Source organism: Hippocampus guttulatus, chromosome 9 (assembly GCF_054856545.1).
Source record: "Hippocampus guttulatus isolate MCC_2025c chromosome 9, RoL_Hgut_1.0, whole genome shotgun sequence".
NCBI classification, from domain to species: domain Eukaryota; kingdom Metazoa; phylum Chordata; class Actinopteri; order Syngnathiformes; family Syngnathidae; genus Hippocampus; species Hippocampus guttulatus.
Window position 1 is genome coordinate 7791017 of NC_141269.1, and position 21859 is coordinate 7812875.

At 41.4% G+C, this 21859-nt stretch overlaps 3 protein-coding genes across 6 annotated transcripts; 1 reads left to right on the top strand and 2 right to left on the bottom strand.

Annotated features, from left to right (window-relative positions):
- Positions 1–232: 232 nt before the first annotated feature.
- Positions 233–12070, bottom strand: rhot1b (ras homolog family member T1). Of its 3 annotated transcripts, XM_086120465.1 has the most exons (20): positions 11715–12070; positions 11072–11130; positions 10890–10971; positions 10516–10559; positions 10371–10424; positions 10096–10148; positions 9392–9500; positions 8290–8391; positions 7667–7765; positions 7475–7583; positions 7271–7391; positions 7034–7118; positions 6667–6812; positions 5709–5809; positions 5432–5562; positions 5249–5332; positions 4468–4590; positions 4170–4372; positions 2707–2829; positions 233–1644 (listed from the first exon to the last, which is right to left on the bottom strand). In XM_086120465.1, exons 1-20 carry the CDS (start codon positions 11749–11751, stop codon positions 1527–1529), a joined length of 1983 nt encoding a protein of 660 aa, XP_085976591.1. In that variant the 5' UTR covers positions 11752–12070; the 3' UTR covers positions 233–1526. The 3 variants fall into 3 exon arrangements, with proteins under 3 accessions (XP_085976591.1, XP_085976592.1, XP_085976593.1); XM_086120466.1 differs by lacking the exon at positions 2707–2829; XM_086120467.1 differs by lacking the exons at positions 233–1644; positions 2707–2829 and adding an exon at positions 3981–4122 and having other exon boundaries at positions 4213–4372.
- Positions 12071–12336: 266 nt separating this feature from the next.
- On the bottom strand, positions 12337–17096 carry LOC147200144 (arf-GAP with dual PH domain-containing protein 2-like). The gene is made up of 11 exons (XM_086121054.1): positions 16986–17096; positions 15533–15663; positions 15191–15282; positions 14943–15031; positions 14759–14871; positions 14341–14487; positions 13961–14044; positions 13803–13865; positions 13637–13714; positions 12829–13057; positions 12337–12670 (listed from the first exon to the last, which is right to left on the bottom strand). The coding sequence occupies exons 1-11, from the start codon at positions 17071–17073 to the stop codon at positions 12642–12644; spliced, it is 1143 nt and encodes a 380-aa protein (XP_085977180.1). The 5' UTR covers positions 17074–17096; the 3' UTR covers positions 12337–12641.
- Positions 17097–17787: 691 nt separating this feature from the next.
- On the top strand, positions 17788–21859 carry tefm (transcription elongation factor, mitochondrial). 2 transcript variants are annotated; one of them, XM_086120680.1, is made up of 5 exons: positions 17788–17914; positions 18800–19305; positions 20150–20299; positions 20384–20562; positions 20634–21859. In XM_086120680.1, the coding sequence occupies exons 1-5, from the start codon at positions 17872–17874 to the stop codon at positions 20899–20901; spliced, it is 1146 nt and encodes a 381-aa protein (XP_085976806.1). In that variant the 5' UTR covers positions 17788–17871; the 3' UTR covers positions 20902–21859. The 2 variants fall into 2 exon arrangements, with proteins under 2 accessions (XP_085976806.1, XP_085976807.1); XM_086120681.1 differs by having other exon boundaries at positions 18800–19290.

Consider the following 21859-nt stretch of genomic DNA (forward strand, 5'->3'; position numbering starts at 1 on the left):
CAAGGGGTGAAAACAGTTCTCTCGACAATGCAAAACACCATCGCAAACTGGAACCGCAATAATGCTGAACAAGTTACGAAAGGAATCACTCTCTGATCGCAGCACAGGTATTGGATTTCATTTCAAATGTTATTTGCCCCCTTTGCTGACTCCCAGTCCAGGGTGAACCGCGTTTTGAGCTCTCAAGTAGGAGGAATTAATCAGTTGTGGAGAAACATTCAGACATACAGTATCAAACCAGATGATTTGTATTTATTGTGATTTTTCCAAATGGTGGTGCCTGGGAAATACTGCTCATCCAATCGTAACATATGGCAAACAGTTGTACATTACAGACTGACGTTGAATCTTCCGCTACAAGAAATTCGGTGGAGATTTCGAAAAAGGTCATGGGGAGAAACAAAGATGCTTTCATTTTCAGCTAGACAGCACATACTAATTAAGGTGAGTAATGGATGGAATGTGGCCAGAAATGATAAAATGTGTTTTGCAGCATGACTAAATTGTGCAGGTCACATGTCCCCATTCACACACTTGGCCATAAAAAGGCAAAAACAATAAATAAATAAATCCTATCGATGCTTAAGTATCATGCCAGCCAGTCTGAAGGAGAAGCACAGAGTTATTTACAGTATGTACACTATCACTAATTAAAATATTGCATCTCTCGTCTGGCTTGACAAGTGCAGTCAACGGGCCGACCGAAAGAAAAATGAAAAATAAAAAAAAATTATGGAACACACCCGTATACATTTTAGTATGCTTCAATCAGCAGCAGCTTCTTATATTCCTCTGATATAAATATATGTTTTCTTTCTGCACACATGCACAATAAGCAAAATTACACTTTGAAGTAGAAAATTAAATATTGCATTTTTTTTTTTTTTTAAGCAAAATAAATATCAGTGCATCTCAAGTCAGAAATTTGGTACCTGTGTTGATGCACTGGATGGACAAAAGGATTGGGACACGTTGCAATTTCACCCAAATGCACTACTGTAATACGAGAGGAAATGATGAAGAAAGGCTCTCTTTGCAGCTACAAGCGCTTCAATTCTTCTGGGATTCTTTTTAGAAGATTTTGGAGAGCATGTTGATCGACGGTGCTCATTTGTGATGGAGTTCTTTTAAACCAAACCCATCCAACACCGTCTTTATCGATGTCGCTTGAACAGAGAGGGCCTTTCAACAAGATGGAGGCATAAAGTTAAACAGAATGTCTTGTTAATACGGAAGACGCAATCCGGTAAAATTGACTTATTGTTTGTCTTTTTGCTGGCCCCTAAAATTGATTTCAGCAAGACAGGAAATACGGTCTACAAAGTGGCCTATGAGACTATTTGGGGGTATTTCAACGAAAGTCACAGACATGTGAAAACACCTGAAAACTGTTTTAAAACGAACATGATGTCTCCTTTAAGACTTTCATAAGGTCGATCACACCCATAGCTGAGTGACTGTCCCAATACTTTTGTCCATATAGTATGTATCGTACAAGAAAGGGTTGTGGGTAGTCATGAGAGGCATCACCGTGGTTTGAGCAGAACTCTGTACATTGCGAAGCCCAGCACAGCAAACACGGTGGCGCCGACACTTGCTCTCAGCCAGAAGGCGGAACTCTTCAGGTCCGCTTGGCTCATATGTCTGTGACAAAGACGGCAAAAAAGGGCGTCAGAATTTATGAAGTCATCATCACACACTTCAAAGAACTGCTATCGAGGTGTATGAACAAAGGGGGATGCGCAAAATAGGATGGAATCGAGAAAAATGTACATCAGTGACATGTCAAGGATGAAAGATGGTGATGAAGTGGCCCATAAAAAAGATAAAAAAGAAACAAGGACAGTCAGTTGATGGCTCACCAGATGAATAAAAAGGCTATCAACCTAAAGACAACAAAGGGAAGAGTCAAAATAGAAAGGCTTTCAACAACATGCGGGCCAGAGAATGCAAGGAAACGGTTTCGTTAAAAAAAAAAAAAAAAAGAATAAATAAGATGGAAGAAGAGGACAAGTGAAAGAGAATGTGATGGCTGGTGTTTAAATACTGTGCATACTCAGGTCAAGTCATAAAATTACCAGAATTAAGTTAAAATCGTCGTTTCAAGAATGTTTGTGTGTGCGACCTCCAACATTCCCTCATTAAAATGACATGAAGATTCCAATTCATATTTTTGACAATTTAAAAAAAAAAAAAAGGATCGAGCCTTACCTTTTCTCACATTCATTTGTTCATAACATTACTAGTTTTTACAACTTAGTCAAAACTGTATTCAATTAGTATTCACACATTTCTGCTTTATTCTTATTCCTATTTGGTTCTTGTAACATTCCATCTTTATCGTCCTATCATGACTGCCTCCGTGTGCCTTGAATCAGAAAATATTAAAACTTTATTCCGACTTCTATTCTTGTTCAACTTGGTGATCAGATTTCCATTTAATTCATAGAGAAAATCCCGTTCAGATGTCCATCACTGTCCAAATCTTATGAGAATGCGTGATCATTACATTTTGTTCCTTGGGACCCAGAACGAATATCTGAATACATTTCTACCGTCAGCTTAGCCGAGATCCAAAATGCTAAATGTAACGTTTAAGATTTGGTGGCGGCTCTCCTATGAAGGAACTTGTTTGGAAATGTGGAAGTGAAAGTCAAGTTACACAAAAACATCTGGATGAGTAGAGAGAAGATCTTGGACAAGGACCTGCGGAGAACCACAGCGTGGAGTTTGGCCCTGACCGTCTGCAGCAGCTCGGAGTTGAGCAGGTTCTGACACAAGCAGAAGGTGCAGCGGTTACAAGTGCACATGCAGCGCAGTCGCGCGTGGCTGAGGAGAAAGACACACATACAAACACGGACACACGCCAGACGAAGAAGCCTTTAAAAGATGCCATCATGTAGAAATGCCCTCAGAGTTGCCACCACAACAGAAATGTGATTGTTTATGCTCCCCCTGCAGGCTTCGAAGCCTCCGCGGGGATCGAACGTGAGCACCGCTGTGCTTGAGTGGAGGTAATGCAACAGTGCCTGCCAGGCCGCAGGGCAGCCAAGCGCGCCGTGCGTCAAGTCGAGTGAGCGACGCAGCAAAGTGGTGAAGCGACAGGCCCTAACAGACGATCTTTGTCCTACTCCAGATGTGCACACAAGAGCAAGATCTTGAATGTTAAGAGACTTTTTGGGGGGGCGGGGGGGGGGGCAACTGTCAGGGCCTTCAGAAAAACAAAACACGAACAGAAAGTGGAATTGGAAAAAAAAAAGTAAGCAGAAAGAAACAGGGAAAATTGAAAGAAAGGACAGATTGAAGGAAGAAGGAAGGAAAATGAATGAAAGAGAGAAGGAAAGAATGAAAGAGAAAGACAGGAAGAAGGAAGGAAAGCGAAAAGAAGAAAGGATGAAAGAAGGAAGGAATGATAAAGGAAGGAATGATTGAAGGGTTGAAAGTGAAGGATTGAAGGAAGGTTAGAGTCAGGAATGGAACAAAGAAAAAAGGAGGAAAGCAAAACATTGAAGGATATGTATGAGAGATGGGAAGGAATGAAAAAAACCAACAAACAAGAAAGGATGGGAGTAAGAAGGAAAAATGAACGGGAGGAAGGAAGATGAATGAAAACTTGCAAAGAAAGAAAGGAGGGAAGATGAAGGAAACGAAGGAGGGAAACTACACAATAGAACAGAAGAAAGAGAGGAATGAAAGAAGGACGAAAAGGTAGGAAGGTGACTCTTATCTGAGATGGTTTTTCCTCATGTGGTGCGAGGGAGAATTTAATTACTTAACTGCAGAGAGCTCCAGGAAATTAGGAGTCAGGAATTAATAGGGGAGCTTCATTTGTGCAAATGCATTTTTACAAAACACTGCATACAAATGTTGAGAACATTCTTAATTTGTTTTGTGCTTTTGTCAAAACGTCAACCATCTTTTACTTGAAACTCCGCCTTAAACATCAGCTTACAGACGCCGTGTCAGTTGCGTCGTCGATGTGCTTGGCAGTAAGAACGTCGACTGCGGCACAAGGCGGTATCGCTGACACGAAAGGTAATTACTGCCCCCTAGTGGCATCGCGGTGCTGCGTTTATTCAGTCACGACCTGCTTCGTTTCCTTCATGGGATTCATTCAGCTGCCTGTGGGAAGGAAATAGAGAATCGCGCGATGACATGGGCATACTTACGGGTACATGGCCATAGTGCTGAGTTTGGTGTAGATGTCTCTACCAGGCGGCCCCGCTGTGTTACAAGTGAACGATTGCGGAGGAGGCATTTTGTGCCTCCGACAGAACTCCAGAGGACTGCAGTCGTAGAACTGTTTCGTCTCGGGCAGGTCCGACTTGGCCGCTATCATCATGCACGGGATCTTGCAGTCCATGAAGTATTGCTATGAAAGCAAGGGTGACATGCCTGTTTAGATGCTATTCAAATCAGGGATTTTCTGTTCTTTTTTTAAAAGAGCCGTTAGCATGGGAATTGTACCTTGAAGACTTTAGCGCAATAATCGAAGGAGTACGGGTTGCTGATGTCATAAACCAAGCAGACGATGTCACAGGTCAGGTCGGTGTCAGACAGGTAGTCCAAGTCAGGGAACACTTCATGAAGCTGAGAAGAACCAAAAAAAAATACTGACTTTGGTCTTATTTGTCTACAGCAGGGGTGGGCAAAAGATCGCACGGGGGCCAAATATTGCTCGATTCATTCTTTTAAAAGCACAGCAACACAGATGAGATTTAGCTTTAGCAATGAAGCTAGCAAAGGGAAAGGCGAAGCTATATGGTTGGTTTAGTTTAAACTTTGAATAGGGGTTGCAATAAAAAGCTTGAATGCGCTTTTCTGATGAATTCTTCACTATGTGAGAAAGGGCTGCTTGATATGAAGTGAGATGAGTTCACACCATAAAGTGATTGTATCTCAAGTCTGCGCTCACGAGTTAAAAAATAAATAAAATGGCCTAACAACAGCGTTTAGGACAGAAAAAAAACCCCTCCTAAGTGGAGTCACTCGTCTCAGAAGGCACCACTGTATCTATTATCTACAAATAACTTTGCTCGTCTGTCCATTCAAAAGTAAAATGCGGCTCTTGATCACAAATTTTGTCCACCTATGGTCGCAGGTTGTGGGTCGCGAACAAAAGAAAAAGATCACGAATAAAAGTGGCCCAAATGAATGAGGGAACTCTGGGATTCCAGGTCAAAGCTGCTGCCACCTTTATGGAAATGGAAAATATGAAGACAGCCATCAATCTTAGCGAGACACTTACTAGAAGGTATTTCTCCTGACCATAAACGAAGGTCGTGCTGATGGCGTAGTAGGATTTATGTTCCTCTTTGATCATTTGCTGGTGCTGAAAAAAAATAAAATCATATAAAGTTTGGGAAGTTGAGCCACAGTGACAAATAGCTTCTTGACTTATTTTTCAGGGCTGACACATTTTGTGGTTTACCATCAGGTTTCTCCCCAAAAGGGCTTGGAGGAAGCCGCTCTTCCCACTGCCGACATCTCCGAAGATATTGCAGCGGAAGACGCCACGCTGTGTCTGCTTTTTCTGCAAGTCAATCTTCTTATCCCTGGTCACTGGGGGACGGGGGGTGTCACGTACGCATCACAGGATTAGTTAGGACGTGTCCTATGCACGTCACATGTCCGCAAGTCTCAACAAAGCACAGCAGTCTGTGTGTGTGTGTGCGTATGTGTATAAAAAGCTGTTTTTTCTGGTTTACCTGTTATCCCTGCTGTTTGGGACTCCTGCTCAGCTATGATTGAATAGCCAAGGTAGCCCAGATACTCCAGGCAACGCTGGACATCCAGATAAGTTGTTAAACTGAAAATATTAACAATAATAAGGGTAAACTAACAATTAGAGGAATGTATAGTTCTTTAAAAAGCATGATAAAAACTGAATATAAATGACTAATTGTGTGACTTGTGTGGAAAAAAAAGAACAAATACAGAAACAATCGGTAAGTAAATTTTTAAAAGTATATAAAACAATTTAATTAAATCTGGAAAAATAATAAAGTGTGTTAAATACTCAGAGGATTTGAAATAAAATGCAAAGAAATAAAACTACTTAGCATAGATAATACATGCAGCAACAAAATTAAGTTAAGTAGATTTTTTAATTTTAACAGATTAAGAAAATTACACAAGACAAATACAAAAAATTGTTTTCATTACTATGCCATTTTTATGACAAACGAAAAAAAAATCAAATTATTTTTAGTACAAATAAGATCAGTGGTGAGCAAAGTTTGATTTCAAAATGGACAGATGGGCCAAGCCATTCGTAAATTAGTTAAAAATCTGAAAAGATAATTCATTCTCATTTTGACTTTATTTTTAATTCATTGAATTTGAATTTATAAACCAATAAGTTAATAAAACTACGTTTTATGTTCAATAAACAAACCAAAACAAAAAAACAAAAAATAAAACAAACAAATGTTGAGCATATACTGTATATGTAATATTTTAACTCATATTTTACTATGTGCAATAAATTACCCCCAAAAGCCATTAATTTATTTATTCACACACGCCCTCAAAAAAAATGGGGCTTTTAAATTAATGCAACAAATATTGCAGGACTCTTGATAATGCAAAATGATCATTGGGCCTGTTTATAGACTGGAGCCCATGTGCCACTCCTGCGTTAGAAAAAAAAAAGACGCCACTCACGTCCACTGTGAGAGATAACCCTGGTAGGTGATCCAGCCCTGCTCGTTGGTGCACACTGTATTGTTGACGTCAGGACCCCAGGGCATGTAGGGAAAAACATCAAACAGGTCCCTCAGCTCCTCTGGCGACATGGCACAGTCACGGTCCTGACAGAACACAGAGCACAGCACGTGATTCTTTTTCACTGTTGCGCTTGCCCTTCGAAGTTCACTGCCAATTCTCCTGTCATGTGAAAGCGAGCCTTAACATGGGGTCAGGACTGGCAGGTATCAGTAAGTAGGGGGGCCGATTGGGTTACGTACAGTAATGCAGACTGAGCAGCTTTTCAGAGTTGAAAGAACATGCAGCCAGACGTCAAGGATTATACCTTGTCATGTTTGTCGAAGACACTCTGCAAGAAGAGGTAGGCTGTGTGGTTGAGCTCTGTGGTGCAGTCGGGGGGGACTTTCAGCCTGTAACGTCACCATGAAAAACGACGGTCAGAGAACAGAGCATGTTTGAGGAAAAAAAGGGGAAACACACACACGGAGGGAATGGCTAAAATCCCAACGCACTAACAGTAGTCCCCGTTCATGATGATCATGTCAGCGTGAAGAAGACATACGGAGGGAAGAGGTAGTCCTGATTGAGCTCCAGGTCGTCGTCGTATCCGAACCTCCTCAGGACTGTCCACGTTGTTTCGTGTCGACCTCGCTGGATGAACAGCGTGTGCAGGAACAGGAAGCCTGGATAGGGAAGACGAAGAAGCGACACGGTTAAAGACTAAAGTCGGGTCTAACGCGCGAGTGTGTGTTTTAAGAGTGCCAACCTTTGAGAGTGAGTCCATTGTCGCACACCCCATCTCTCGAATTCTTCCTCACGACATTTTTCACATCCTCCAACGCCTGCGGCTCCAGTGGCATGTTGAAACATGTCCTCTAGGGGGTACCAAAATAACATTAGTTAATCCGCATTGTTGAGTCAGTCGATTCTCAATAATATCAGCAAACAGGGAAATTACCTGAAAGAAGTTAAGCTCACTATCGTTGAGAATACCATCGTTGTCCAAGTCGGACACTTTGAAGATTCGCGTCAGCGCCTTGACGCAAAGTGGCTTCATCTAGGACCAAAACACGACTATATGATGCATTTGCATTTAGAGTCAACCCCACGGAGCAGGGGTGGGCACATTTTTGTATTCAAAAGCCACAATTGATTTATTTATTTTTTTAACACGTCATTTGTCAATGAGATAAAACAAATGAAATAAAAATAAAATAATTTCATGAAATGTATAATCATGTCATGTACAATTCATTTAGTTAATTGGCTGGGTAACTAAATAAAATATGAATGAATATTTTAGTTTGCAAGTTTTAGGACAGAGCAACTCAGTGACAAACACAAATACTGCAGGACTCTTGATAATAAATTCCCAACGGCACCATCGAGAAATAAATTTGGGTAGAAACCACATCGCACCAGCTTGCTGAAAATGTGCTTTGTTACTGTACCTGTACTGCAGTGAAGTTGCTCAATTAAATTGTCAGTGTCACAGGGTCAGAAATGTGCTACAATGAGATCAAGTATTGTCATAAGCTGCATCCTGTAGTAATTCTGGCTCATTATGATGGCGACACTTACATCCTTTTTTTCTGGACAGTAGAGGGGGCCAGTGGGATGAAGGACAGCCTTTTGGGCATAGTAGAACAGCTCCGAGATGTTCTTCAGATTTTTTGCTGAGCACTAGAGGTAAAAAAACAAGAACTGTTTCAAGGCCATGGCTACTACTGTGCGGCACGTGAGTTTGTAGGACATAAACCTTGAAGCAGGGCGGAATTACACTTGACTTGGCATGAGGGTGAATACCAAGTGACAGTGCAATGGAAACATTCTCTTGCCCAGTGTGTGTGTGCGTCCACGTGTGTGCGTTTGGCATGGCCAGACAGGGTATTAAAACACAGGATCCGTCTGAGCACCATGCCTGCTCTGATTATCCCGTCTGCAAAAAAGACAGGTGATGACCCGAACGCAGGAAGTCTTTAATTACCATTTGCATGCTATTTAACAAAGAAAAAAAAATACAGGAAGAATAGCATTAGCTTAGGAAATGAATACGTGGCTTTCGAGGACGGGGAAGTCCTTAGACGTCCAAAAAGCATCACAGTGAACCGCCACTATTCATGCGGAAAGCGACTGAACGCAACAGTGAACGGCAAATGTCTACAAATACCTCCCCTAAAAGAGATGCCTGCGTTAGAGTTTCTGCCGCAAACTACGATTGCATAAAATTTTATTGAGGCAAAACTATTGAGATCCAAAGCACACACAGCAGACATGGCCCGTGCCATCTCGCTAACCTCTCCCGCTGATTGGGAATCCTAAATCTTGCATGGCTGCTGTTGGATTTGTAATTGGATAAGTAAGACGTGGGCCCGAGGAGCCAGCCGAACTGTTGAGAGTGACTACTCGTATATGACAGGCGGTAGGTAAAAGTTTAAGCAGACCACGAGTATGACATTTTTTTTGGCGTGGTTACTGACAGTAATAAAAATAATGATGATAAAAACAAACAAAAAAAAAAATTTTCTGACTTCAAATTGGACAATGCCAAACTCTAAAAGTGTGGGGGGGCTGACGGCACTTCATTCTATTGAATGTGTCTCTTAGGTCAGAGTGAGTACATTAAGTCGAGAACATTAATGCACTTGCGCTGCCTTATTGGTGAGAAAGGTTTCCCCCCCACCTCGACGCAGGTCTCGATCTCGCTGTACTGGTTCATAATGGGCAGGATGGTCTCCATGCTACTGTGCTCCACTAGGTCAGACTTGTTTCCCACCAGGATGAGAGGAACCCTGGATACACAGGAACATATATGAGGGACAAAAATTGTATTTTAAAGAGCACATATTACAGAAAGTAGACTTTATAGGGTATTATGTATAAACAGTTGGGTCTCTGGAATGCCTGCCCATCCATCAAGTGTAAAGTTAAACAACCAAGTAAATCTTTTCATGATGTGCCAAATTCTCAAAATGTGTGTGAGTGAGCTGTTCAACAATTGTCTCCACTGTTACATAACAGTGGGGCTCATTTATACACATAGTGTACAGTCGTGTATGACGTGCTGCCTCCATGAGTGAAAATGCTTTTGTCTATACAGTATGCGAGTTTTCCCCCCTCCACAGACACCTACTGCAACTAGTAGCCACTCTATTCGCAAGACTCATGCTCCCCCCATGGTCACAATGGTAACAAAGGGTCATTTGAATAAAAATGAATGTTTACCATTCACTTTATTTGTAGTGGTGAAGAACTGGACAGCATCATCATGAGAGCTTTTACCAAATACTGCACAATACTTTCAGCTTCATGTGCAAAGCAAAGTATTTGGAAAAAACTCTCAATATGATGCAGTGCAGTTTTAAAACCCAGACAATATACACATACCTGCTGTCCTTGTCTGTGTTGTCAAGAATGAGGGGGATCCAGTAGCTGGTCACCTGAAGAAGAGAATTTAAAAAAAAAAGGTACCGTGATCAATGACATTTCCAAATTATTTGCTTCAATTCATTTTCTGTAGCGCACGTCCTTAGTAGAGTCGCAGGTGGGTTGGAGCATATCTCATATATATCACATCTCTTCCTGGTGAGCCGATGCACAAACAGACGAGCTGCCAGAAGCCAGCTATTCGCATCATGGTCATTATTGTTATTCTTACTCACCTTCTCTATCGACGTCTTATTGTTGACGGAGTACACAATGCAAATCACATTTGCCTACGGGAAAAGAAGACAGCGGGGGCCAGTAAGTGTCAGTTGAAGTCAGCACTTAACATGGGACGTACAAAATAACAATCTTGAGACTGACCTTTGAGATCTCTTGGAACAACTGCTCATCTGTCTGCTCCGCATCTGCGCAGGGAAGACAAATGATCTGATGAACAATCACACATAGAACCACAACATAGAAACAGATATGAAAGTTGAAAACAGCATGGTTGCTCGGAACAATAGAGTACAGTGCAATATTAATGAAATGTGTACATTCATTTCACAAGCAGATTCTAGATTCTAATGATAGATAGCATGCAGCTGAATGACTTACGAGTTTACTTTCCAACTTAATTCATTCCAGGCTTCAAATAGTGAATTGTCGTTACTTTCGCTTTGTTTTTTTTTCTTTTTACAATTAGTAATGTTCAAATGCTAGTTAAAACGTTGCCTGTGTAGTTTATGAAGGACCTGAAAAGTCGACAATGTGTGTGGGGACTCTCTCTGGAGTGACATCTGCAGGGATGGTTATCTCCTCAGCTCGGTAAGGAACCTACAGAAAACATTCACGTCACTTCACTAGCGAGGCTGATCTCTTCCCAACAGACCGCAGGTACTTTCTGTGAAGTGTAAGGATAGTTAGACATCCTTACCACAGTTGGGAACTCCTCGCTGACCAGGGACATGATGAGCGATGTCTTTCCCACTTTAGCTGTGAATCAAACAACACAAGTTAGAATTTGGAAGGTAATGCACCAAACTACACCATGTTTTAAGTAGCATACAGTTCGATGCAAACTCCACACAGTGGCTAAGATTTAATTTGAACCTAAAACCATGACCCCTCAGCATTTTAGTGGGGTGGCTAAAAACTAAATTCATAACGAAGACACTTTGGGATTTAATTGACTTTTGTCACTGACGAACAAAATGAACGTTAGTCCAAATGTAATAAGCTTTTGAATTGCCCTTTTAAAAAAATAAATTAGCAACACAAAAAAATAAACATTCTTTTGTATGACCGACAAGAGAATACAAGCTTTTTATTGATCAGGAATAACAAGCATGCAGTCTTGATGGTTTGTAAAGAAACTTAAAAAAACATCATCAAGTCGTGTTAAAATGGGTGTGATCATGCCCTCAAGGATACTAATAACGTCTTGTATAAATTGAGGTTACTGCAACAATGAATGGGATTGCACATATTGTGGGAAATCAATGACATCCAGTTAGTATGCAGCAATGAAGATGGACATCACGCAGCAGTGAAATGACTGAGTCCCAAGGTACACTCACGTTCGCCAACCAGTAAGATCCTGACGTCCTTCCTCATCGTCCCCAGTGTGTCGTTCACCTACGCCACGGCCGTACAATGTGTCACACATTTATGCTCCCGCGGGCAAGGAGGACACTGACAGCCCCGCTAGCAGCAAGACAGTTAGCTAGCAGCTACGTTCGCATGTCACGGCGTTGACGTTTCGATGCTCAACATGAGAAATGGTTCAACCAAATTATTCCAAACATAAGCTGTTTATGTTGATAAGTGAGTCGTAAGCCACGAGGCGACGAAAGGCCTCGGTGAAAGTGCATGCAGGGAGCTGACTAGGTTAATCTACTCTAACTGCATTAGCAGGCGGTAGCTAGGCTCTTTGACCACGCCCCTTCAAATCAGCTGACCGAGAAGCGCGACTGTCGATTTAATTAAATTAAGCTTTTCTTTTTCTTTCTTTCGGCTCCGTATTTTTCAACCAATTTTTTTTTAAATCAGTAAACCAGTGGCTGGATTTGACTCTTAATTAGATTCTCAACCCTAAACCCTAACTATTAAAGAAATTGCATTGATGCCCAAACAGTGATATTGTGACAGCTGGAAAGTGTGTTCTTATAAAAACAGGGCAGGAGGTAATACTCAAATGTTCTTTATTTGAGCCATCAACACAACAGTTAAATGACACTCGTGTCAGTGATTTTAACAAACCTTTTCACCAATGCTGCAGTACAACCCTAACACATTACCAAAAAAATACAACTATTTACATTGTGGGAAGAGTCCATGCAAACCATTAGTCAGACCCACGCAACCGTTAAATAATAACACCTCATCTTACCTAGATATTCATGCATCCAACTTAGTAGTGAGGCTTTTATGAGACAGATATCTCCCGATACATTTGTCCATAGTATAAAAATGATAGTGTGCATTGGTGTAAGAACGTCTTCAGGTTATTTGCGCCTTCTCATGTTGGCTTCATCTACAAAGACAAACAACAGACTTACAGTATACATATTTGGCATTGAAATATGAACTGGTGTATTGACTGAGACAATAACAAGCCTGTAAACATAAATTTGCATGAGGATAAAGTCCTTCCTTTCATGGATGGATGGATATTCACATCATTTGTCTTACTTGCATAGTCTTCTGGCGTCATTGGCTGACCGATGACCTTCCCGAAGGCCTCCAGCCACTCCTGCTGTTCCAGTTCCTGCTCGCACATGAACACAAACTCCCTCTCTGGCGTGTGTAGAGTGATGGCACAGTGCCAGCGGCCGCCTCTGGAGTGGCGCCTGCTGCCCTCCAACACCAAGTAACCGTGACTTTCTGTGCCGATGAAGACGGCCCCGAGCTCGGTGGCATCCTAACATGGGACAAGACAGCACAGGATTACACTTCAAATAGTTTATTCAACAGCAGATGGAAGTTTATTCGAGGGGACGCCTTTTTTGGGGAATTTTATAACATGGTCTCAGCATGTTGAGATTTATGTCAAGTGTTTTTCATGATGGGAACGAGATATGTTGTGTTTTGGTGTTGCTGTTTTGGTTTAAATTGACTCAGCAGTCATGCTAACATTCAAGCATTACTGAATACAGTATGTGAACAGTATGAAGTGAATATGCATGGTTTTGTTTTCCAAGCAGGAAAATGAATAAGAACGTATTCGAGCGAGGCATTTATTTGCCTGTATAGTGGATGATGCACACAGCAACTCATCGGGTCATGACATCTATTAAAAGGATGGTTGTTATTTGAGGAAATACGGTCTTTTAATCATTCTTACTAAGCGTCTGTAAGCAGATCGCTTGTACCCTGGATGGGGACATGCATGGCAATTTATAGTGTAAATGTAAATGTAGTGAACGTATTTTAAAATAATGTTTTTTTTTTTTTTTTAAATATGACAGATTTTTTGGGGGGGGGCGGGGGGGGGCATTACCAGTGGGGATTTATAATAGAGAAGCTTCCTGTTCAATGCACACAGAGTGAACCATCTCTTTTTGAATGGCTCCCGCTGCTGCAAAACAAACAGAATATAGCACGTTAAAAGATAACAAATAGAAATATGAACATTTTTGACGCATGATTTTTGGTAGGCGACGCACCGTCGGGCCAGTTTTCTCCATGTATCCCTCCTTAAGGCAGTGTCTTGTTAACTGAGGTACTAACTTTGCAGATAAACCCACGATAAGCGCACGTTAAAGTTGTTCATAATTCTGATATAAATGTGCTACGTTGATCACAATCACTACATTGATCCCACCTCACTTTGTCGTAGCGTGGGATGCTTCTTCTGGAGGTAAGCCAAGCGTGTTGCTCGAATAGCATTGAAAAAGGAAACAATGACCTGTAGAAGTGTGAGTACAACACAAGGTATTTAAAAAGGGAGTCCTATTTAAAATTGTTAAGATTCAATTTGAACATCAGTACCGGTCCAGAGACCCACCACTGGCAAATCATTAATTGTTAAGAATAAGTTTATAAAATAATGAAGGGTAATTTAAAGTTTTTTATTTCAGAATGCAGCCCTTCACATTCATGAGTCGTACGTAGTACTTTGTAGTTGTGGCTCTCACTTTCAGAAAGGTTGGTGACCTCTAGACCAACTGGGTGAATACCGTGCTTCAGCAATTTGTGCCTCACCTGTCCATTCTCGTGGTAAACAAAGATATTCCTGGTCCGTACCTCCTGCAAGTAGGAGATTTGCAGGCCGTGAGCGTGTCCGATCTTCTCGGGCTGGAAAACCGCATTCAGCTCCTTCATGCTGATCACAGCTTTGGGAACTCTGGACTTGGTTTGAACAACAGTAGCAATGATCGAAATAGAAGTTACACCAATATCTTGGAGGGAAAAAAAAAAGTTGAAAACTGAACTGTACAAAAAAATATGGCATACAAAAATAGAAGTCCCGCTGTATTGCAAAAATATTTAAAAAAATGAAATGGTAACATTATTTAATATTATTACAAAAATTCATTTGCACAATGTAACTCAATGCCCTTGGCCACTAGCCGAATTCCAAATTCTCCCAAATTCTATTGAGAGCAATCTTAGGACCAACATTCTGTTTTGTGAAGTATCTGAGAGTGAAGTCCTTGTGGGACAGCAGGAAGATCCTTTTTAAAAAGTGCCTGTTGTCTTTGCCCTTCTTCCACAGCGTTGCCTCAATGGTGTCTAACACATCAAGCACACAAAACAAATTAATGGACATGCATTCGGAAACAAAAATAAAAAAGTTGTAATACCTGCACCATACGACTGTTGAAAATAGCCTTTCTCTCCAATGAACTCTCTCCTTTCATACTTGGCACGAATCCACTGATCCTTAAGAACCCTGGCGGTTATAAATCACCAGGCTGCTTTAATAGCTGCTCTCTGTGTGTTTGTTCCCGTTTTAACGTTTGCAATAGGAGATTCCAAAAGCATATCGGCGAGCCTTCACTTTCAATTCCACTGAGCTAATAAACTGCACTGATGACAAATCATCACATACACACAGTCTCTCTGCTCCGGCCGGTAGATGAACGCAGGAACACATTTCTCGTAAGTGGCTTTGGCTGCCAAGTTTCCCCGCTGACTCATGGCCTGAGGTGACAAAAAAAAAAGTGACATTGAACGCATGCATTGTACAGATTGCTAATTTTCTTCGAGATCATGGAAAAAGTGGCATTATCTGGAGTACATGCTCACAATGTCACAACTTTTGAAGACAATAAGAAGGGTTAAAAAAAGAGAAGACTGTTTGAGAAACGGTATTGATGAGAGCAAAGACATTTATTTAAAGACGTGTATTTAAATGAGGCTATGTGAGCCTAAAAGAAAAAGAAAGTTATACCTCTACAAGAGAGTCCTGCCAATGGTCGAGACGTATGGACTTGACTTTGCTGATAGAAGGCAAGTTCCGATGCATTCCAGAGCAGTTGACACACAAAAACACACAAAGCGTGTAGGAAGCCCAATCAGGCTCTGCAAGGCAAGCACGCAAACAATGTTGATATGGGAACTAAACACAGACGGGGTGAGATTATCATACAAGAACATGAAATACAAGCCCATATGACAATTAACACCTATTCTACAAAGATAAACACATTGTACATAAATTTACCCCGACAGTGATGACAGTAAGGTTGAGGAACACTGGGGACACAGTCACCATTTCCTGTTCTGATCCTATAAAATGTGACCAAAGTGTGGCTTTAAATTACAATGAACACAATGTGCCTGTTCTTGCAGCTCATTTCGAACAGTGTGTAAAAGCTTCAGATTATTTGTTTTAGCAATGTTAGAATGACCAGAAATACTTATTCAGAATATGCTTGATGCCTTCCTTCCACAGAATACAACCAGAAAAACTAAAAGTATTAAGTGTGACCTGATTCGATGTTGCCGGGAGGAAACCCAAATTCTGTGAATTTAATATTTTTTCACATATCGATACCACTGGTCAGAATCCGCATGGGGTTGGCTATTTTTCAAATTATTATCCAAACAGTTGAAAATACTTTGCTCTCTTTGACGATGCAATGTTAATGTCTCAAAAAACAAACCTTTTTTTCTAGAAAATGTGATCGGTTTGCAGATGCGAGCATTCGGCCCAAGGCCGTCAATATTTAAACTCTTTTAGCGCACAGTGAAATTAACTCTTATCCATTAAAAGAAAAAAAAACAAAAACAAAAGAAGCAAACACAAAGAAGACATCAAGCATATGATCCGCACTACCATACAAATCTAAACTCAAGAAATTGTTCTCAAAAAAGCAGGATGATGCAATTGGTGTTTCGAGGTTCTGGGTTCGAATCTTAATTCTGGCTCCCCAATGTAGGGTTTGGGTGGGTTTCCTTCATGTCGTCTTCCTCCCACATTAAAAAAAAAAAAAAAAAAAACAACAACCCCAAATGTGTAAGACTCTAAATTGTCCATAGATGTTAATGTGAGAGTGAATGGTTGTCTCGATGTGCCCTGTGATTGGCTGTTGATTAGCTATGACTGGCCCAAGCTTACCTTTGACCGTAATGAAGGCAAGTACTCTCAAAAATGGCTAAAAGTTCTGTATGTAACAGTCAAGGCACTTTTCTAAACAGGAGTCTAGTTTTAGTAGCCTGAGTGGTGTTTTTTTTTTTAACTGATGATGGCAAGAACATTAATGACAGTTGCGTGGATGCTGCATCATATCTTTTTTTCCCACAACTTTAGCTAGGCTATTGGGGAGGCATTTGTAAAGAGTGAAATGGCCCCTGATAAGATAACGCTTCCCCACCACTGAATTATAGAAATCAAAACTCACCAGGAGCACCACAGTCAGCACACGTATTGTTCCAAGGCTGTCTCATCAAATCAAGCAAGATTTTGTTGTTTCTCTCTAGGTTGGCCATAGGTAAAGGCTCTGCTGGCTCTTGTCAAATGGAGTCGCATACTATATGCACAGACAGAACACACAGCGGGCAGGTGAAATAATATATTTTCCTTTCAGTGCACTGTGGTGGCCAAGTGTTTCCTCTTTGCCGCTCAGCATCATGACGTTTATTGTTCTGCACACAAACAGCGAGGTGTGGAAAAAACAGAGAAAGGAAGTGAGAGCGGTTACCGTGTTCTACAAAAGCGGGATCAGGTTTCCAAGGTTTTACTGTAAATGGTAGATTATGTACATGTAGTTGGAGTTTTATGTCAGAATTTTGCCTTAGAATGATATTGAATCTAATCTCAAATTTAAACAAAATGACATGTTTACATTGTTTGTTTTAAGTGGTCTAAAAAGCAGTGTCCTGTCATGAGGGATGGCACTACACCGGGACCCAAAAAAGAAAAGGGGGGGGGGGGTCAAAGGTTATTTTCAGCCTGAGTGGCTGAGCCCCACTTAATTATTTCATGACGTTGCAAATGAATGTTTAATCGGCATAATGAAAATGATAAGCAAAAAAACTGCATGCTTTCATCTTGGATAAAGGGTTGAGTTATAGCAATAAATTTATCGTCACTTGGGTCACTGGTATGCTGTTTTTTTAATGACGAAAACAACCGTTAGAGGGCAGTGTGATGGATAAAGACATCTCCGGAACTTCACGTGATGCTGTTGTTTAAACCGGACATTTTAACGCAACGGACAACAACGAAATATTTATCCGATGTCACAATTGAGCGATTAATACGATAAGAAAGATTTATTGGTGAACATGTGGGTCGCCAGGCGAGTTTTGTCGTCTGTTGCCCATAGTCGTAAGTACTGTTCCATTTCGTTATTTGATTGCAGTGCGTGGATATTTTGTTGGTTTATACACAAAAGTGGCTTGCGTGTCAAAACTTTTGAAACCCTTATATTTGCTCGCTGTCTTCTAAAATGATCCAATGTGAAATGAACAACCTGATCTTGTAAATAAATAGCAGAGGTGGTAAAAGTACTCGCTGTTTGGATCAGGCGTTCATGCCATCAAAACAACGTGTTCTGTCGTGAACGAAAAAAAAAATAGAAATTGACAAGTGAAAAAAAGTACACCATACCAGTATGTTTTTTTAATTTTTCAATGCCAAAAGCCGTTGGTTTTTAGGCTGGCACGAGATATCGTATTTCAATCATTCTTAGCACCTATGAGGAATATCTTGCTTCTCCTGCTCTGTTGTGGCATCATTCATGCTCCCTAGTTCACCATCCTCAATGTCCCTTCAGTTCCCGTTTTGAATGAATCCCCAAGACTACAATCGAACAATGCGAATCGCAACGGCTGTTGACTTTACCACCACTCTGTACTGCGTACAGTTCATTTTTCTGAAACATTTATTTTGTGCATGCAATACTTTTTCTACCCCCCCCCCCCCCCCGGCCCCCTTCATTTTTGCTGCTGTAGATTGTAAATTTCTCCATTGTGGGACAAAAAAGGTTTTCTTATCTTAATTTACATCATATCGTCATCCACAGAGGTTGGAACAAAAATGATTTGAACATAGTCAGGATTACAAAGTACAGATAACCGTTTTTAAACTTTGGGAACTCGAAAAAAGTTGTTGTATAAAAAGATCAAAGTCAAACAAACACCTGAAAAATATATCTTAGTATTTGTACTTACCAACACTGATATGAATAAATAATTTGTGTCAACTGTGTAGGTCAGTATGCTGGTGACTCCAGCTTGTTCCGCCGCCCTCGACCAGGTTTGTCCTCTGATATGGAGCTGCGTTACCTCCAGTGCACATGCTGCTGGAGGAGCAGAATCCCAGTGGCGGGAATCGAGAGCCTCAACACCACCATCTCTACCCCCTGTGAAGAGGAGGACAACAACGATGAGCACACCGCTCCTCTAGATGCCTGCTACACCTCCGAGCAGCGTGACGCCATCCTGATGCTGCTCAACAACGCCTCGCTCACTGAGCTGGCGGGCGTCAAGCTCCTCCGAGGGCGTAAATCTGTCAACATAGTGGACTACCGGAGCAAACACGGACCCTTTAAGACACTGGAGAGTGTGGTTAACGTGCCGCTACTAAAGCACAAGAGCGCCGTCGTGGTGTTCGAGTCCATCCTCAACCCGGTGAAGAAGAAGAAGGTGCGCATTCAGCTGGCCAAGTTTATCAGGCCTGAGGTGGACAGGTCCTGGCTGGAGGTAAGCACTTTACAGGTGTGTTCAACTCATTTTTGCCATGGCCACAATATAGTCCTGGTTCCCCCATGACGACTGTGAAACCAAACCAAAGGTTGACATGGCCTATTTGGGGGGGGGGGGGGGGGGGGGGGGAGATAAATAAATAAATTTTTATATATAGGCGTTTTTCTTTCGCTTGTGTGACATGAAATCAGGCGATGATTTTCCTGTTAAAGGCAAATCAGAAAGTAGTCCTGTTTGCTAAATGCCACAAATATGTAGAATTTCATTACTTTCTTCAAAGTATGATGTGTAAACTATGTTTTTAAACAAGTTGGGGAAATCCAGATTATATTACCATGTCTTTGCAAGAGTCTGTTGTTCATTGACAACATTGAGGTAATTCTCGAGACACCTACCGGTATGCGGATGTAAAGGCACACTTAAAACACCCCGCTTCTTGATGTAACATCACATTTCATTTTAGAATGTAACATTTTTGCCTTGGCACAATAAAGGTTTGCAAAGCTAATCAGTCTACAGAAATCTACTTTCTGCTCAAGATGAAATTCTGAGAGTTTTAACAAATGGATCTCTAAACAATGAACCAGTTATCAAAAATAATTATTGATTACCAGTAATTCGAAAACTGATTATAATAAATATAATTGATTTACACTACTCAGAAAAAAGTACGGGATATTTTCTTTGCCTTTCTGTGACTCTTCCAGTCTCTCATTTGCAACCTCTTGATAACACCCTAAGCTTAATACCGTAAGCCACTTCTGACAACATAGTGTTTGAAGCCTTGCAAGGGCAAAATGTTATTGATCCATTTTTTGGCATCACCTTTGTCTCGTGATCTTATTGTTTAATCCAGGATGCCAATTCCATCGTTTCACTCGTGTGCGCCACTAATCGAATAGCGTGGGCACACATGGGCCGAGGGATGACCGTCATGGAGTGGCAGTATCTCGATTGTCCAAACTTCCTGAAGGGCACCTACATGGCATCAGCTTACTTACACGATGTGAGTCTGGTTCTTAACCACCACCCATGAATTTAATCAGTGACTTACCTTGAGGTGTGAAAGTTGTGTTTTTGTGATCATCAGGTGTCAGCAGTAGTGTCCCTCCTCCCTTCGGCGGACTTCTACATCATCGAGAAGCCATCCATCTCAGTGCAGAACACAGCTCTTTTCCCAGTCATGGCGCACATGAGGACGGTGGAGGCCATGTTATTTGCACTCCTGGAACCCAGAAACTTCCCACAGGACACCAACATTCCTCCCAGGTTTGGCACTTTTGCTTGGAGCTTGGCTTTTTGAGAATGCCGACACCTAAAGTAGCAACCTCTCGTCACAGAGTTCTGAACATGATGCGCACCGCCGTGGGACGCCACTTTGGACTCATGGTGGGCGAGTCGCGGACAAGTGGGGCGCAGATAGTGCGGCGGTTGATGACGGAGTCTGTGACGCAGAAGATGCCGCGGATAAACTTCCCGCCGGAGCTACTGGTCAAATACAGGAACTGGTTCCAGATGAGCAGCAGAAGCGGCGGAGGAGAGGAGCTCTGCGACGCTCTGCTGCAGGCCGTGGCTTTTTATGAGCTGCTTAGTGAATCCTCTGCTTAGCCGCCGCTGATCTGGCAATGCACACAAAAACACATTGGCGGTCAACCTTTTGGCGGTCAAACTTTTTTTCTTCCTGCTCAACTTCAAGGATACAAACCATTTTAACTGGGGTGTGGAAACATTCATATCAGGGGACATTTTAGTTTTTGTCCTCAGACGGTTAAACTAAAAAAAAAAATCATGACGCTGAAAACATTTATTATATACTGTGCTTTTTGTGGCTATTTGTTTTGGGGCCGAATATTTATTTCTAAGAAAAAAAAGTGTTCTTGCATCTGGATATAGCTAACTGGTCACAAGTTGCCCGCATTTGAATTTATTATAAGATGTGAATTTAATTACTTGTACTGTATAACATTAGTTGGGGCTCTAGAGTGTGAAATCAGGCAACAAAATATTGTAATTATTTTATGATCGGACTATGTCGGAAAAATTTTGGATTTGCTTTCCCCTTTATGGGCACCTGCTTTGTTGTTGAGGTTGGATGGATGAGCATGTATATGGTTCAATGTGCCAGCAGTGCTTTGAATGCACACGGCATTCATTTGCAGTTTGGACTCGAGGGACTTCCGTCTCCAGAAGTGTTTAATAACACCACAAAAAGTCAAAAGAGTTGTTGTTCATTGTTAATTTTTTTTCCCAGTCACTTGGACGGCCTTGGCAACACCCGGAGTAGCTCTCACTTCATCTCATGCAGCTCTACCGCTGGTAGACATGTAGTAATGAAAGCCAAACGTGGTACATTTCCACGACACAGAATCAACCCCCAAAACGACCAGTTAAAACCGGAGTGTGACAACCGGAAATTAAGCATGCTGGAATTTTGATCTTTGACTACTTTATTTTAACCTACCGGTAATAATGTCTTGATCATCCTGTGCACACCAGAAATTGTTTTGCTTTTTTGTATGTGTGTGTGTCTACTTTGTACATTGTGCAATAAAGGAAAGTGATCTCA

Bases quoted from the DNA above. Each gene is read 5' to 3' on its own strand.
- tefm (XM_086120680.1), top strand. From the start codon at position 17,872: ATGTGGGTCGCCAGGCGAGTTTTGTCGTCTGTTGCCCATAGTC. The intron at 19,306-20,149 runs GTGTGTTCAACT...TGTTTAATCCAG, and splicing joins TGGAGGTAAGCACTTTACAG to GATGCCAATTCCATCGTTTC. The intron at 20,563-20,633 runs GTTTGGCACTTT...CTCTCGTCACAG, and splicing joins GACACCAACATTCCTCCCAG to AGTTCTGAACATGATGCGCA.
- LOC147200144 (XM_086121054.1), bottom strand. From the start codon at position 17,073: ATGGCCAACCTAGAGAGAAACAACAAAATCTTGCTTGATTTGATGAGA. The intron at 14,045-14,340 runs GTGAGGCACAAA...ACACTTCTACAG, and splicing joins TTTACCACGAGAATGGACAG to GTCATTGTTTCCTTTTTCAA. The intron at 12,671-12,828 runs GTAAGACAAATG...TTGTCTTTGTAG, and splicing joins GACGCCAGAAGACTATGCAA to ATGAAGCCAACATGAGAAGG.
- rhot1b (XM_086120465.1), bottom strand. From the start codon at position 11,751: ATGAGGAAGGACGTCAGGATCTTACTGGTTGGCGAAC. The intron at 10,560-10,889 runs GTCCTTCATAAA...TTCCCTGCGCAG, and splicing joins ACACATTGTCGACTTTTCAG to ATGCGGAGCAGACAGATGAG. The intron at 2,830-4,169 runs GTAAGTATGCCC...CTTTCTCCTCAG, and splicing joins AGCACTATGGCCATGTACCC to CCACGCGCGACTGCGCTGCA.